The following is a 15,311-nucleotide window of genomic DNA, read 5'->3' as shown; positions in this document are numbered from 1 at the left end:
TAGAACAAGTCTAATTCCCTCAAAACTTCCCTAAATAAGCTGGTTTTCTTGTGGAATAACAGTATGGTTTGAGGTCTGACATAAATAAAGCAAAAGGCCTTAATTTAGGCTGACAGGAACTCTTAAAGGAATTCCCTTTAAGAGCCTATCCTAACAAAAATAGGCTTCCTTTCCTTGGCTGCTCTAATATGGTGTGCTCGTGACTCATAATGTCAAGTGATTTAGTACATTTCAATTGATAACTTTGGGAGAATAAACCTTTCATTTCATCATTTATTAAACTAATTAGCTTCACAAATGGGGGGGTTCTTCCTGATACATGTTTTAGTCACTAGAAATATATATAACTGACAAAGCTTGTTCATGTGTCTTGTGGTAAAAATATAACATTTATTAAGAATCATATTTTATCTTTTTATTGAATTAAAACTTTCTCTTCTGTTTTTCCTCTCATAGATGTTACCAGACCTAAAAGCAGACAACCAGAGGCTAAAGGATGAAAATGGGGCCTTGATCAGAGTTATAAGCAAACTTTCCAAATAAAAAAAGAAAAAGCAGCAAGTAATTGGAATTGCACATATTAGTAACCCAGTGGACCATAATTGACAGTCACTGGAAGCCTGGGAAGAATCCTTGGAGACTGTCATTTTTGGATATCCTGCCAAATGCCCTCTTATCTAGGAGTTTTGTTTTGTTTAATTTTCTGGTGTTTTTCTTTTTTTTTTTTTTTTTTTTCCTTGTATCAAGACCATTGTTTCATGTTAATGCAGCTGCTGAGAAGATTTTTTTTTATGACTGAGAAAACTTGTTTACAGCTCCAGCATATAAGGAAAGTGTTCAAGGCCAGATATGCCTCAGATATTTAACCAGTAAGCCTTAGTTGTACATAAATACTTTTGTGTCAACAAAAACTCAGCTCTCACAGAAGACAGTTATTCAGCATTTTTTGATGTGCCACAGTTTCCAGTTTTTCGATATTTAATTTTTATTTTTTTTTTTGCTTTTCATCTGAGTTTGGGTTTGTATTTTTTCCTTCTAACTCTTCATGTGGCAGACCCTTCTCCTGTCTCACAGCTTTCTCATTTACAGAAAAGAACACTTGCTCTTCTGAGATCATTGTCATATATTAGGCTAATGCTGTGTTGTCCCCCACCTGGAACTGAATTGCTTGGTGGAACATTTGCTTTCACTGTTTGTGCAATATGCATTTATTCCTTATATGAATGCTTTAAAGTCAGTTGAGATTAGATTCTTTTAAGTCCTGTTTTCTGCCTTCATTGGTCACTTTTGTTTTGTTTGTTTTTTATTATTGTAGTATAAGATGTTAGATTCTTTAATCTTCACATTCATTTTAGCAGGTACTGAGTGATGCTGTATATATAAATAAGTGTATTGTTTTGATTTTTAGACCACCACATGGCATGCTTGACTGTTTTCTTATTTCAAATGTCTGTTAATGCAAAGTAGGCTACTCCATAATAGTGTTAAAAACAAAATTTGCTAACAATGTGATATAAAGACTTTTAAAATAACACGTTTATGTGGAGCCCTATCTTTACAAAAGTTTTCTACTGTAAAATGCTTTTACTTTTATTTGCAGTTTTCATTTGATAGTATTCAACCATAATTAAAGTTCCATAAGGTAATTACTTCACATTTCACATACCTGTATTTATCTGAGTGCTGTCTATAACTGTTGTGCTAGCCAAAGTAATGCTATGAAATCATTTGCAGACTTAACGTGAGTTCGTGTTAAATGCACTGTTATTGCCATGTGAAGAGGCATTGACTTTGATACCACCATCATGTTCAGACCATTTTATACATTTCAGTGGCCTTTTTTTAAAAAAAAGCAAAACCAAGTACATATGAAGATGGCTTTTATTTGGACAAATAGCTTTTATATTTTCATTAAACCATGCAAAAAATACTCTATCTTTCTGGCACATAACTGTCTCCTTAACCACTGAACAGTTCAGCCATTTGAATAAATTGTACATTGTAAAGCTTATAGTAGCTAATTGTATTATTGATTGTATTGTATACTATATTAAATGTGAATTTGTACCCCCTTCATTTTAAAAGGTCATTGTGTTCTACTGCCTATTTTAGATTACTTTGGGGTTGGGAAAAGGTGTTTTGGTAAGCAGGATTTTAAGTCCTCTCTTTCTTGATTGGTTTTATGAAGATATAAGGTTATGCTCTTACTACCAAGCTCAGGATTCTTGATTTTTAAAGGTACAAGGATAGTTGTGGGAATTTTATTTTTGGTTATATTTGAACTGTATGAATGGTTGGTCTGAATATAAAGAATTTCCATGGTCTTATGTGGACGTAAAATATACAGATAATTGGTCAGTTTGAGTGACTGCAACATGTTCTGGTTGCACAACAGTTAGGCATGCTAAGGATTATATTTGTGAAGTTTGGATGCCTGTGAAGAATGATTAAATACATGTTTCTAATATTTTAGTGTTTTGTATTTAGGTTATTTATTCTTTGTATCTAAAACTGAACAGCTACTGTGCTATATTGATTTTATTGGTAGTATTGAGCAGACCTTGTTTCTGCATGAAACTAGTTGCAAAACCCACTATTTTGGAAATAAAAATGTATTTTGACATATACAAATAAAATGAATAAAACTATTTTAAATGTGTGAACTTTTACTGAAGACGTTTAAAACTTTATTCTGAGATATTTAAATTCTGCATGGGTATTTTTTCACTAATTGCTTTACTTGGATTCCAATTGGAATAATTTTTGAAATTGTAATATTGTGATAATTTGCACAACATTGTACATGCACATCTGTAAATGCAATCTTAATTGCCATATTTATGCAATCTGTGTATCAATTTGGACAAATGTTTATATATTTTACATAAAGCTGTCTGTGTGCAGAATCTGAGAACTAGTTTTTTTATGATAATAAGTGGGTAAAAAATAATGATAAAAGTGAGTTTCAAGATAGTAGCTTTGTAGCAAAAGATTTCATTTACCTGAGTATTTTGTGGCTTCCAAATTAAACCTATGCTTTTTTGTAGTTGCAAACGTAGGCTTGGGAATACGTATACGGATAATATTCCATTGAAATGTAAAATAGTAGATCATTCTCCAACCTAGATTTGTCCAAGTTTCAACCCCCATCTACTACACATCTGTAAGTAGATAAGAGGCATTTCTGATTTGGGAACTTCGGTAAAAGACTTGTAGTAAGCCTGTGTCTCTTGTTTCTACTTCCAGTACTTTCCCTGTGCATGCTCACAGAATGATAGATATTACTGTTCTTTGTCCTCCATACAGAAAATTTCACATGCAAATACTTCAAACGAAATGCAAAGATAGAATTATCTAGGAGAGTATTCATACGGATTATGAATTATAATCCATAATGGATTAGTAGATATTCACTAATCCATTAGGCTATTTTATTCTTTTGCTTAAAGGTTTATTACCACTTAGTCTTTCCTGGCTAATCTGAAACAGTTATGACTCCCAGTGTCAGCACTCATTGAGTGTTGTTGTAAGAAGAAAATATCCAGAGGTCAAATTGTCTCCAAACTAGGGCAATGTATTTCCCGTAGGAAATAACAGCCTTGTAGGTTGTCCTTCACTTTGTCATTATAAGCAGAAAACAGAGCAAACTCTGTTAACAGTTATTAACAATCCATTAGCCATATCTTGATAGAGAAAACCTTTGGTTGAAAAGATGAAAGCTGACTGATAAGCAGTCTCTTCTGTGATGTTCCATGTTTTATGCTGTGTGTGGTCTCTGTGTGTCTGAATTTGCATGTTCCCCAGGGGTAATGTACATATGAGAGCCATTGTCCAAAAAGGACTGGGTGTAGAATGAAGTATTTATTTTCCTATTATATATCTCTAAATAGCTAAATACATTTATTTCTTTCTTTTTTTTTTTTTTTTTTTGGCTACATCAGGTCTTAGTTGTAGCACGTGGGGTCTTCGTTGAGGCATGTGAGATCTTTTTGTTGTGGCTTGGGCCCTTCGTTGTGGTGCGTAGGTTTCTCTCTAGTTGTGGTGTGTGAGTTTTCTCTCTCTAGTTGTGGGGCACAGGCTCCAGGGCATGTGGGCTCTGTAGTTTGCAGCATGGGGCTCAATAGTTGTGGTACACGGGCTTAGTTGCCCTGCAGCATGTGGGATCTAAGTTCCCCGACCAGGGATCCAACCCACGTCCCCTGCATTGGAAGGTGGATTCTTTACCACTGGACCACTAGGGAAGTCCCTAAATACATTTCTTGGCTTTCCTTTTAGAAAGGTTCTCTGGGGCTATGTGCTATGAAACAACAGAGTGCTTTCTTAGGTAAGTGACATAGTGTCATATTGCTGTTCCAAACCCCCAAAATGAGCAGATTAAAACGTAATAAATTTAAAAACACAGGAGTCAGAAATTTTAAATTCTGTAATGTGACATAAATAATTCTATCTTATTACTATAATTTGAAATTTTACTACAAGTTTTCTAAAGTGTATTAGAAGTAAGCATTTTTGAGCCCGGCTGTCACAGCTTGTCACTGCTTAAATTCCAATAAACAGGTCACAAAAATTAACTATATTTTAATTTTAAAAGGCTGAAGAGAAAAAACGGAGGAAATGTGTAAAGAAATGAGCAATATTAGTAGATTTTGTCCTGAATAATATTCAGCTTGTAGGGCCTGTACTTCGTCTTACAGGTCTGTGACAATGAGAGTGGGAAAGAGAAGGATTTACCTTCTCTCCCCTTCCCCACGCTCAATTATTCTTACAGGTTTGTTCTGATACAAGTCTTTTTCAGTAGGATACCTCATTTGATTCTTACAACAGGCTGGGTGAATAAAGGTGAGAAATTTCAGGTGAGAAAGCTGAGATGTACATATTATTAACTGGGTCAACATCCCAAGCCTAGTACAAAGCAGAGCTCTTACTCAAACTTAGTGGTGGTTGCCATTGTTTTTTCCCCAGATCCTAATCTAGGACTTTTCCCCCTGTATCACTTAGTTTGATCGTTTTACACTTTGAGGATGGCGTTTCTTGGTTTTTTTTCTTCCACATTCTTTCTCTAATCCCACATCCCTGCCCCCACACCCACTAATTTTTTCTCTCTTTAGGACTTATTATTAACTAAACCCTTTGCCCTGTAATGGGATTTTTTAAAAGATTAATGCTTTTAATGCTCAAGCGTCTAGTTGATTTCCTGGCGCAAATTCTAACTATGCCCAGTAGACCATAAATTTGTAAAAGATTTTCATATACCTACATGCAAAAGAAACTTTGCATCCTTCAAAAATAGATTTTTTTAATTGGTGATGGGAGCTTAATTCCCAAGAATCTTTCTTATTCCCAAGTAAGATAGGCAACATTGATAGTGCTGTGGTTTTAGCAGCAAATTTTTCTCCCCCACTGAAAATGTGTGGAATACCAATATATAAAACAGATAAAATTTGTATTCATATTAACTCACAGATATGACCCCAACCCAAAAGAAAGTGCAGTTGGCCCTCTGCATCCACAGATAACAGAGGGCCAATGGTACTATGTCAGTTTGTTTAAGGGACTTGAGTAGCCACAGATTTTGGTATCCATGGCAGTCCTGGAATCAATCCCCCACAGATACTGAAGGATGCCTGTACTCAAAACATAAAATAGGTCTGTATAAGATATGTGTGACAACAGCATGACTCTCACTTGTTACTATATAATTCTTAGGATCAGAGCATTACTGAGCAGATGCATCTTAACTTCAGTTGCTTTCACAATAACCATGCTAAACATGTGCTCTAGCAGTATACTCTAGTGTGAGTATGTTCTGACCTAAAGAAAATCAAGACCAAGTACAGGACATAAGAAGCTCCACACAAAAATGAGATAACTTGACAATATAACTTAGTGTGTATGTGCTCTCCAGTGTTTTACAATTTGACATGTATGTGAGTGTATTTATAAATTTGAGGAAAGCATTTTAGCAAACAATTTCAATCAAAATTTTGTGGGATCCATAGTATATCTTTTCAAAACCTATGGGGTACTGATTTTTTAAACACTTGACAGGGTGGAAGGAGCTTTGGATTCAGTCAGATGTAGATGTAAATCTCACCTACACTACTTTATAATTGTGTGATGCTGGTCAAATCATTTATCCGTTCAGACTCAGTTTTTTCAAGTAAATGACATGTCTATGTAAGGTGCCTTGAACAGTTCTTGAGCTTAGTGGATTGATGCCCAACAAATGTAATTATTATATTATTACTTTGAAGAAATTACATTAATAATTTGTGACTTTTAAAAGTACTAATTTACTTTAGAATGTAATTTACTTTTTCTGGGATCATTTGATAAATGTTTATAACGTATTTCCAAAGAATCTTTTAATGTGTAAAAATTTTTAATAGGATTGTTTCTTCTTAGAATATATTAAAGCAAAATTTTAGAATAATGTACCCAATTAACCATAAACACCTATTTTTTTTACTCTGGGGTCAGTAAGGGAGAAAGAAATGAGGTGGATTTCAGAGGACCTCCTTCAACCATTGGAAAGAAGGAAAAAGTACACCTCTGTAACCATGCCACATCTATCCTAACAGATTCCAGGAACACTGACTCTCTACTCGTGTGCATCTAATCCATCTGTGGACCCCAGTTCCTGTTACCAAAAGTGGGGGGATGTGTCAAGAAGTGTATAGGTGTGCCATACAAAATGCAATTGCCACAGAAGAGGCAGCTGGTAAGTATGGGCTAGTAAGTGTTTTAGTAAATACTTAATGATAGTCGCTACCCCATATTTCTTGTTTTCATTAAAATTCATAGTTGTTGGAATGTCAGGATTATCCCTAATTTTGGATGTTTTTAGAGTTTACATAATACTTCCCAGAAAATATCCTGAGGTCATCCGGGCCATTTATCAGCCTACAGATCAAGGTTATGCAGCTAACCTTGTTGCATAATGATCTTCTGCATAAGAGTTGTATAATCTCATCTACTCTTTTGGTCTGAAATTTAGAGTCCTGCCCATCTCATTCTTACTCCATGCTAGCCTGCACCTCTGATGTCCACTACTTCCTTTACTGTGACCAGTAGTAGAAAAACCAGAGAGGAGGGGAGCTAAATTTTAGTATTTTCTATGTTCCAGACACCCTATACATACCTTGGTTTTCTGGTTTTAAATTCTCTTTAATCTGTTTCTTCTATTTTACTGTACTATGAGCTCCATAAAAGGACAAAGTCTTTTTCATCCTTGTTCTCAGCAGTTAGTATAGTGCCTGGCACATAGTGGATGTTTACTTGATGTTTTTCAAAGGGAAGAGTGAATCAATAATTGTGATACATTTTGTGGAGGAAAAAGTCTTGACAGGTTTTTAAGAAAGCTTTGTAACGTGTTAAATATAAGCATTCTGATTCCTGCAGACTTTGTCTCAGTCATTCAAGTTCTTGTTAGCGCTTCCAAGCCAGACTGCCCTATGGGGTAGGAGTACACCCGGAAGCAAACAGGTAAAAATAAATCCCTGCCTTGTGGAGGTTACATTCAAGGAATGGGAAGATTGAAAATAAGCAGCTACACAATATTAGAAGACAACAGATACTATGGAAAACATAGAGCAAGATAAGAGATTTCAGGAATGAGGGAGAGCTTGTCAGAGAAGGCCTCACTGAGAAGGAAACATTTGAGCCAAAACTGGAAGGAGGGGAGGGCAAAAACTGTGCAGGTGTTTGGGAGAAGAGCATGTCCAGGCAGAGGGAGCCGCGTAAACACAGGCCTTGAGGTGCAGATGTTCTTGAGTGTTTTGACAAACGGTAAGGCTATTGTAGTTATTATAGCTAAGTGAGCAAGAAGTAGAATAGTAGGAGGGAACGTCGGAGAGTCGGAGAGGCAGCGAGAGCTGGATGAGGGACTTGTTTAGACATGTATTGACCACATGCTGTGCACTAGACTTGCTCCTTGAAGAGCTTTACTATCTTTGTCCATACCCTCTTCTCAAGAATATTTTGTAGCTCTTTATAATAAAGCCACATACTGTATAGCTGTAAAATTATTTTTTACAAGAGATAAGAATTGGATTATAAATTGGGGAGGATAATTATATTAGAAAATCTAGGCTCAGTTTCCTAAGGGGAAACTTACTCAATTAAATGTAAAACATTTGCTAAAACTCTTTGACAACCAAGTTAGAAATGGACAAATGGATTATTACAAACATCATTACTATGTAAAAGAAGCCCATCAGTTCATTGGGCAAAATAAACGTTTTGGATCACTTCTCAGGAAGGAATTTTCTCATGGGTTTTACAGTTGGTCTATATACCTAATGTACATTGTCCTCATTTGTTTCTACTTTGTGGGGTAGTATTTCTCTTCAGATGGTCGTTTCTTATTTCTGCTTTCAAAAGAAAAATCTAGAATATAAGATATGCTTCCACAAATGTTATGACATAGTTGCAAGAGAGATCAAAGTACTATATAATCCAAGTGTGTAGTGTTCACTATCTTTCTTGTCCCAGGACTGGTTAGCTTAATCATTCCCCTACAGCAGTGTTTCTCAAGCTTGAATCACCTAGAGAGCTTGTTCGAATATAGTTTAAGCCCCACTTTTATTTCCTTTTTTTTTCTTTCTTTTTTTTTTTTTTGCGGTACGTGAGCCTCTCACTGTTGTGGCCTCTCCCATTGCGGAGCCCAGGCTCCGGACGCAAAGGCTCAGCGGCCATGGCTCATGGGCCCAGCCGCTCCGTGGTATGTGGGATCTTCCCGGACTGGGGCACGAACCCGTGTCCCCTGCATCGGCAGGCGGACTCTCAACCACTGCGCCACTAGGGAAGCCACCCACTTTTATTTTCTAATTCAGTATTTAGGGTCTGGGATGGGGCAAGTGAATTAGTATTTCTGTCAAGTTTGCAGATGGTGCTGATACTGCTAGTCCAGGGACCATATTTTGAGACCTACTGCATTGCAATATCACGTGTTCATATTCTAAATGGAAATGGAGAATTCAAAAGTAAAATCCCTTGTGAGAACCTAAAATGTAGATATCCTATGTTAATAGTTAAAAGGAGATCATATAGCCCAAACCTTGAGTAACACCAGTGATAGTCTAAAAATAGAAGACCATGTGTCCAATCATACCACATATACCTGGCTGGGAAAAAGGACACATGCAGACCAATCGAATCCAGTTTACCAGGAAGTCAAATAGAAATGGAAAAGGATTTTTTTTTCATATGAAACAAGCACCTTGATGACAGGCGCATACATTTGATCAGAAAAGGGGTAGCCAATCCCCTTACTTTGCCTTTTCTCTTCTTGCTAGAGAGATAAAAAGCCTAAAACTCCATAGGGCGTATAGGGCGGCAAATGTCCTAAAATATAAGTTTAAGTTAGGAAAGGCAACACAACTGCCTTCTTACATTTCAGGCCCAAGCTGCCTGCATTCCCTACAATGCATCATAAACACTGCACAGCATGCTGAAGGGACTCAGCTATATCTAAAAATATGCATCCATTTTTGCTGCATATCTTAAGTGACTAGATATACCAGGGTCACTACTTACTATAGCTAAACTCCTTTAAGGAAAATGGACTTAACCAGTTCATATATATATATATATATATATATATATATATATATATTATTTATTTATTTATTTATTTATTTATTTATTTATTTATTTAATCTATATCAGTAGATCATCATGAGAACATCACAAGACCAATAGTGTCAGCATCACCTGGGAATTTGTTAGAAATGCAAATTTTGGGGCTCCACTCCAGACTTGCTGAATCAGAAACCGAAGATAGGGCCCAGCAGTCTTTTTCAACAAGCCCTCAAGGGATTATGATGCAAGATAAAATTTGAGAACTACTAGCCTATAGGCCTATAGGTTTCAAATCTAGATCACCTGGGCTGAAATGGAACTAAATGTTAAAAAAAAAAAATTCTCAAAGACTGTACTAGTAGAGAATGAAAAGGATTATCAGTGGGGAGTGAGAAGTCTCTAGCTATGTTGGGAGCATATTACTGGTTCCACTCAATCTTAAAAATACTAAGGAAGATTTTACTTTTACTCTTGAAACTGGAGTGGGGAGGTTCATAATCAGATAAAATTAATCTGAAGTGGAGCAGATTCACCTCAAAGAAGAAAGCATCACCTTTAATGGATCCCTACAAAAGGAATCCAACAGGAGATTTTTGTTTGAGGGAAGATAATGTTATACTATAAAATGAGTTTATTATTCAGTGCTTATCAAGTAAAAGTGAAGTTTCCGTCCATTACAGGTTCCTACCTCTGGGTGAGGTACAGGATCACTGAGAAAACTCCATTCCTGAGACCAGAGAGACAGGGTCTGGCTGAACCTGAGGCTGAAGCAGGAATACAGAAAGCTCTTCCAGCCTCTCACTGCCCTCCCCACCCCCCGGCAAGCACCAAATAACAAGTAGCAGGTAACAAGCAACAGAAGTGTATGGCGGGGGGAAGGCGCAAGAGCAGGGAGAGACCACTTGTGAGGAACAAACTAATAGAGAAGACTTAAGGTAGAAGCAGAACATTGAGAAAAAGTCTCTAGTAAACCAATTCTCACCCTAACCACAAGGTAAGTCCAGTGAAATTTAAAACCAGTGGTAAATGTAGCAACAACAAAAGACAAACCCATCTCAATTCCTAACTATATTGACTCAACCCTCTACAGGCCAGCAGAAGAGGTGTCATATCCAGTAATAAATACTATGTATCTCAATCTCTACTGTTCTATGCATTATGAGCAGCAAGATATCAGTAAGTACAAGATAGAAAAAAGCAAAAAAGCTCTTCCAAACCCATTGTCAAGAGACAAAGCAATCAGAACCAGATTTAGAGGTTGCATGAATATTGGAACTATCTGATAGGAAATCTAAAATCATTATGAGAAAAAATAAAATCATTGTGAGTAACATGTTAACTCTCAGTGGAAAAGGTGAGGAACAGGAATGAACAGACAAGGAAATTAGAAGAGGGACTTCTCTGGCTGTCCAGTGGTTAAGACTCCACGCTTCTACTGCAGGGGGTGCACGTTCAGTCCCTGGTCAGGGAACTAAGATCCCACATGCTTTGTGGCACGGCCAAAAAAAAAAGAAAAAAAAGAAGCTATAAGAAAGAGTCAAATGAAATGATAGAATAAAAAATCAGGATAACAAATTATAAGAATGTCTTCTACAGACACATTCAGATTTGACACAGCCAAGGAAAGAAAGAGTGAAGTTGTTGATAGGTAGGTAAATAGAAATTATCCAAACTCAAGCTCAAAAAGAAAAAAAAAAGAGCAAAAAACCCAGAAACAACACAGCACTCAAAAGATGTGGGACAGGGCTTCCCTGGTGGCACAGTGGTTGAGAGTCCACCTGCCGATGCAGGGGACACGGGTTCGTGCCCTGGTCCAGGAAGATCCCACATGCCGCAGAGCGGCTAGGCCCATAAGCCATGGCCGCTGAGCCAGCATGTCCGGAGCCTGTGCTCCGCAACGAGAGAGGCCACGACAGTGAGAGGCCCACATAACGCAAAAAAAAAAAAAAAAAAAAAATGTGGGACAAAATCATGTGGTCTAATATATGTGTAATTTGAATTCCAGAAGGAGAGAGAAAATGAGACAGAAGAAATATTTGAAGAGATAGTGGTCAAGAATTTTCTGAAAATGTTGAAATGTATCAAACCACAGTTGCACAAAGCTCAAGAGAATGCCAAGAAGGATTTAAAAAACAAACAAACAAAAACTAGACACACTATATTCAAACTGCTGAAAGGCCAAAGTTACAGAGAAAATCTTGTAGACAAAGGGGGAAAAAAAGTGTTATATACAAACCTGTGCAAGCCAAACAACAGTGGAGTGATGTCTTTAAAGTGCGAGAAGAAAAAATCTGATGACTCTGAATTCTATGCCCAACAAGACTATCTTTTAAAGATGAAGGAAAACTGCTTTTTCAGCCAAAAACTGGGAAAATGCAATAGCATATCTATGCTACAGAAAAATGTTAAAGGAAGTTCTTTTTTTTTTAATAAATTTATTTATTTATTTTTGGCTGCGTTGGGTCTTCGTTGCTGCACACTGGCTTTCTCTAGTTGCGACAAGCAGGGGGCTATTCTTTGCTGCGGTATGGTGGGCTTCTCATTGCGATGGCTTCTCTTGTTGGGGAGCACAGGCGCTAGGCACGCAGGCTTCAGTAGTTGCGGCACGCGGGCTCAGTAGTTGTGGCACATGGGCTTAGTTTCTCCACAGCATGTGGGATCTTTCCAGACCAGGGATTGAATCTGTGTCCCCTGCATTGGCAGGCAGATTCTTAACCACTGTGCCACCAGGGAAGTCCTAAAGGAAGTTCTTGAGGCAGAAGTAATAGGATATCAGACAGTAATTTGGATCTCCACAAAGAAATTAAGATTTGAGAAAGTGCTTAAAATGTAGGTAAATATAAAGGACATTTGCTTTATACTTAATAGCTGTTAAAATAATTGACTATATGAAAAATAAAAACAATATATTGATGGTTTATAACATGTAAAAGTAAAATGTATGACAATAGCACAAAAGATGGAAGAGGAGAATTAAGACCATATCATTATAAGATTCTTAGACTGCATGTGTTGCTTATAATGTGCTCTCAATTCTGGGATGAACTTAGAACAAGGACAGATTTCATTTTCACCTGAAATAAATAAGCCTGTTCACAAATGTAAGGAGTTGAAAACTGCAGCATGATGTCCATTATTTTCCTTTGAATGAAAGGATTTTTTTTTTAATAGAAATCCAGAAGTTGGCTAGGGACAGGTTAGTGAATCTCATCTTCAGTGCACAGACTGCAGCTCACAAATTCTCGAGCTGAGCAGAAGATTTAGAGAAAGGGGCCCTCCCTGAGTCACACTTGTTTTGGAAAGGAGGGAAAATACTCCTCAGTTTTGTCCTGCAATTCTTCCATGTGGTTTCAATAAAACTGGACACTTCATGATATACCTCCTCACTCTCAAGCCCAAGCAGCAGTGGAAACATGCCAGTATTTCCTTTTGCAATATGATTTTTCCAAAGATCCAATTTCCTTTAAGATCCAGAATCTTGTCACTTCAAATCAAAACCTTTTCTACAGGGTCTTACAGAGATTTGTTCAACTAGTTCATATGATTTTAAAAATGTGTGCTGGAGCTCATGCAGTTCAATATCAAAAAAACAAACAACCCAATCCATAAATGGGCCGAAGACCTAAATAGACATTTCTCCAAAGAAGATATACAGATTGCCAACAAACACATGAAAGGATGCTCAACATCACTAATCATTAGAGAAATGCAAATCAAAACTACAATGAGGTATCACCTCACACCAGTCAGAATGGCCATCATCAAAAAATCTACAAACAATAAATGCTGGAGAGGGTGTGGAGAAGAGTGAACCCTCTTGAGCTGTTGGTGGGAATGTAAATTGATACAGCCACTATGGAGAACAGTATGGAAGTTCCTTAATAAACTAAAAATAGAACTATCATGTGACCCAGCAATCCCACTACTGGGCATATACCCTGAGAAAACCATAATTCAAAAGGAGTCATGTATCACAATGTTCATTGTAGCTCTATTTACAATAGCCAGGACATGGAAGCAACCTAAGTGTCCATCGACAGATGAATGGATAAAAAAGATGTGACACATATATACAGTGGAATATTACTCAGCCATAAAAAGAAACGAAATTGAGTTATTTGCAGTGAGGTGGATGGACCTAGAGTCTGTCATACAGAGTGAAGTAAGTCAGAAAGAGAAAAACAAATATCGTATACACATATATATGGAATCTAAGGGGAAAAAAAGGTTCTGAAGAACCTAGGGGCAGGACAGGAATAAAGACACAGATGTAGAGAATGGACTTGAGGATATGGGGAGGGGGAAGAGTAAGCTGGGCTGAAGTGAGAGAGTGCAATAGACATATATACACTACCAAATGTAAAATAGATAGCTAGTGGGAAGCAGCTGCATAGCACAGGGAGATCAGCTCGGTGCTTTGTGTCCACCTAGAGGGGTGGGATAGGGAGGGTGGGAGGGAGACACAAGAGGGAGGAGATATGGGGATATATGTATATGTATAGCTGATTCACTTTGTTATAAAGCAGAAACTAGCACACCATTGTAATGCAATTATATTCCAATAAAGGTGTTAAAAAAAAAATGTCTGCTGGGACTCCCTGGTGGCACAGTGGATAAGGCTCTGCACTCCCAAGGCAGGGGGCCTGGGTTTGATCCCTGGTCAGGGAACTAGATCCCACATGCATGCTGCAACTAAGAGTTCACATGCCATAACTAAGGAGCTTGTGTGCCAAAACTAAGGAAGCTGTGAGCCACAGCTAATGATCCCACCTACCACAACTAAGGAGCCCACATGCTGCAACTAAGGAGCCCACCTGTTGCAACCTAGAGCTGGCACAACCAAATAAATAAATATTTTTTTAAAAAATGTCTGCTAAGTAGGCCCATTTCTGCAGCTCTTCATTTCAAAGCACTGGACAAACTCTAGACATGTCATATCATGTCATTTACTTTCAACTTGAGGAACATCTTTTTTATTCCTTGCAGTGAAGGCCTGCTGGTGATAAATTCTCTCAGCTTTCATTTTCTTTTTTGTTTTTAATTTTTGGAGATATTTTTCTCTGGATATAGAATTCTTAGTTGACTTTTTTTTTTTCTTTCTTTCTTTCAGCTCTTTAAAGTTGTCACACAATTGTCTTCTGGCCTCCATTGTTTTTGATGAGAATATAACCATAATTTTTTTCATTTTTTTCCCTGTATGTAATACATTTTTTTCCTCTGGTTGTTTTAAGACTTTCTCTTTTTTTTTGGTTTTCAGAAGTTTGGTAGTGCACAGGTATGATTTTCTTTGTACTTTTGCTACAAGGAGTTTACTGAAATTTTTGGAACTGTAAGTTGATACTTTCATTAAATTTGGGAAATTGTCAGCTATTATTTTTTCAAATAATTTTTCTTTACCATTATATTATTTTTCTCTTCTCTTTTTGGATTGCAGTTGCATGCATGTTAGGTTGCTTGATGTTGTCTAACAACTTACTAAGGCTTTGTTCATTTTTCTTCATCCTTTTCCTCTTTGCTCTTCAGACTGGATATTTTTCTGTTGATCTTTCTTCCAATTCACTGACCCTTTTGCCATCTTCAATCTGGTGTCATGCCCATCCAGAGAATTCTTCATTTTAGATATTGTACTTTTCAGTTCTAGAATTTCATTTTAGTTCTTTTAAAATAGATTTTATTTTTCTCCTGAAATTCCTCTATCTATTCACTTGCTATAACTATTTTTTCTGTTG

At 37.0% G+C, this 15,311-nt stretch overlaps 1 protein-coding gene and 1 long non-coding RNA gene across 3 annotated transcripts in view; both read left to right on the top strand.

The window, feature by feature from the left end:
* Window positions 1–2,906, top strand: part of PPP1R12A (protein phosphatase 1 regulatory subunit 12A) — a 151,563-nt gene extending 148,657 nt beyond the window's left edge. For both annotated transcript variants that reach the window (XM_004271585.4, XM_004271583.4), the window contains one exon: window positions 457–2,906. In XM_004271585.4, coding sequence (XP_004271633.1) covers window positions 457–543 — 87 coding nt within the window. In that variant the 3' untranslated portion in view covers window positions 544–2,906. The remainder of the gene's footprint in view (window positions 1–456) is intronic.
* Window positions 2,907–6,749: 3,843 nt separating this feature from the next.
* Window positions 6,750–12,028, top strand: LOC117201969 (uncharacterized). The gene is made up of 2 exons (XR_007470357.1): window positions 6,750–7,485; window positions 10,263–12,028. It is a non-coding gene; the product is annotated as an uncharacterized LOC117201969 (long non-coding RNA).
* Window positions 12,029–15,311: the final 3,283 nt, after the last annotated feature.

The sequence above is a fragment of the Orcinus orca genome, chromosome 11 (assembly GCF_937001465.1).
Source record: "Orcinus orca chromosome 11, mOrcOrc1.1, whole genome shotgun sequence".
Classification (NCBI taxonomy): Eukaryota; Metazoa; Chordata; class Mammalia; order Artiodactyla; family Delphinidae; genus Orcinus; species Orcinus orca.
Note: the sequence above shows the minus strand (reverse complement) of the source record. Positions and strands in the feature narration are given on the sequence as shown.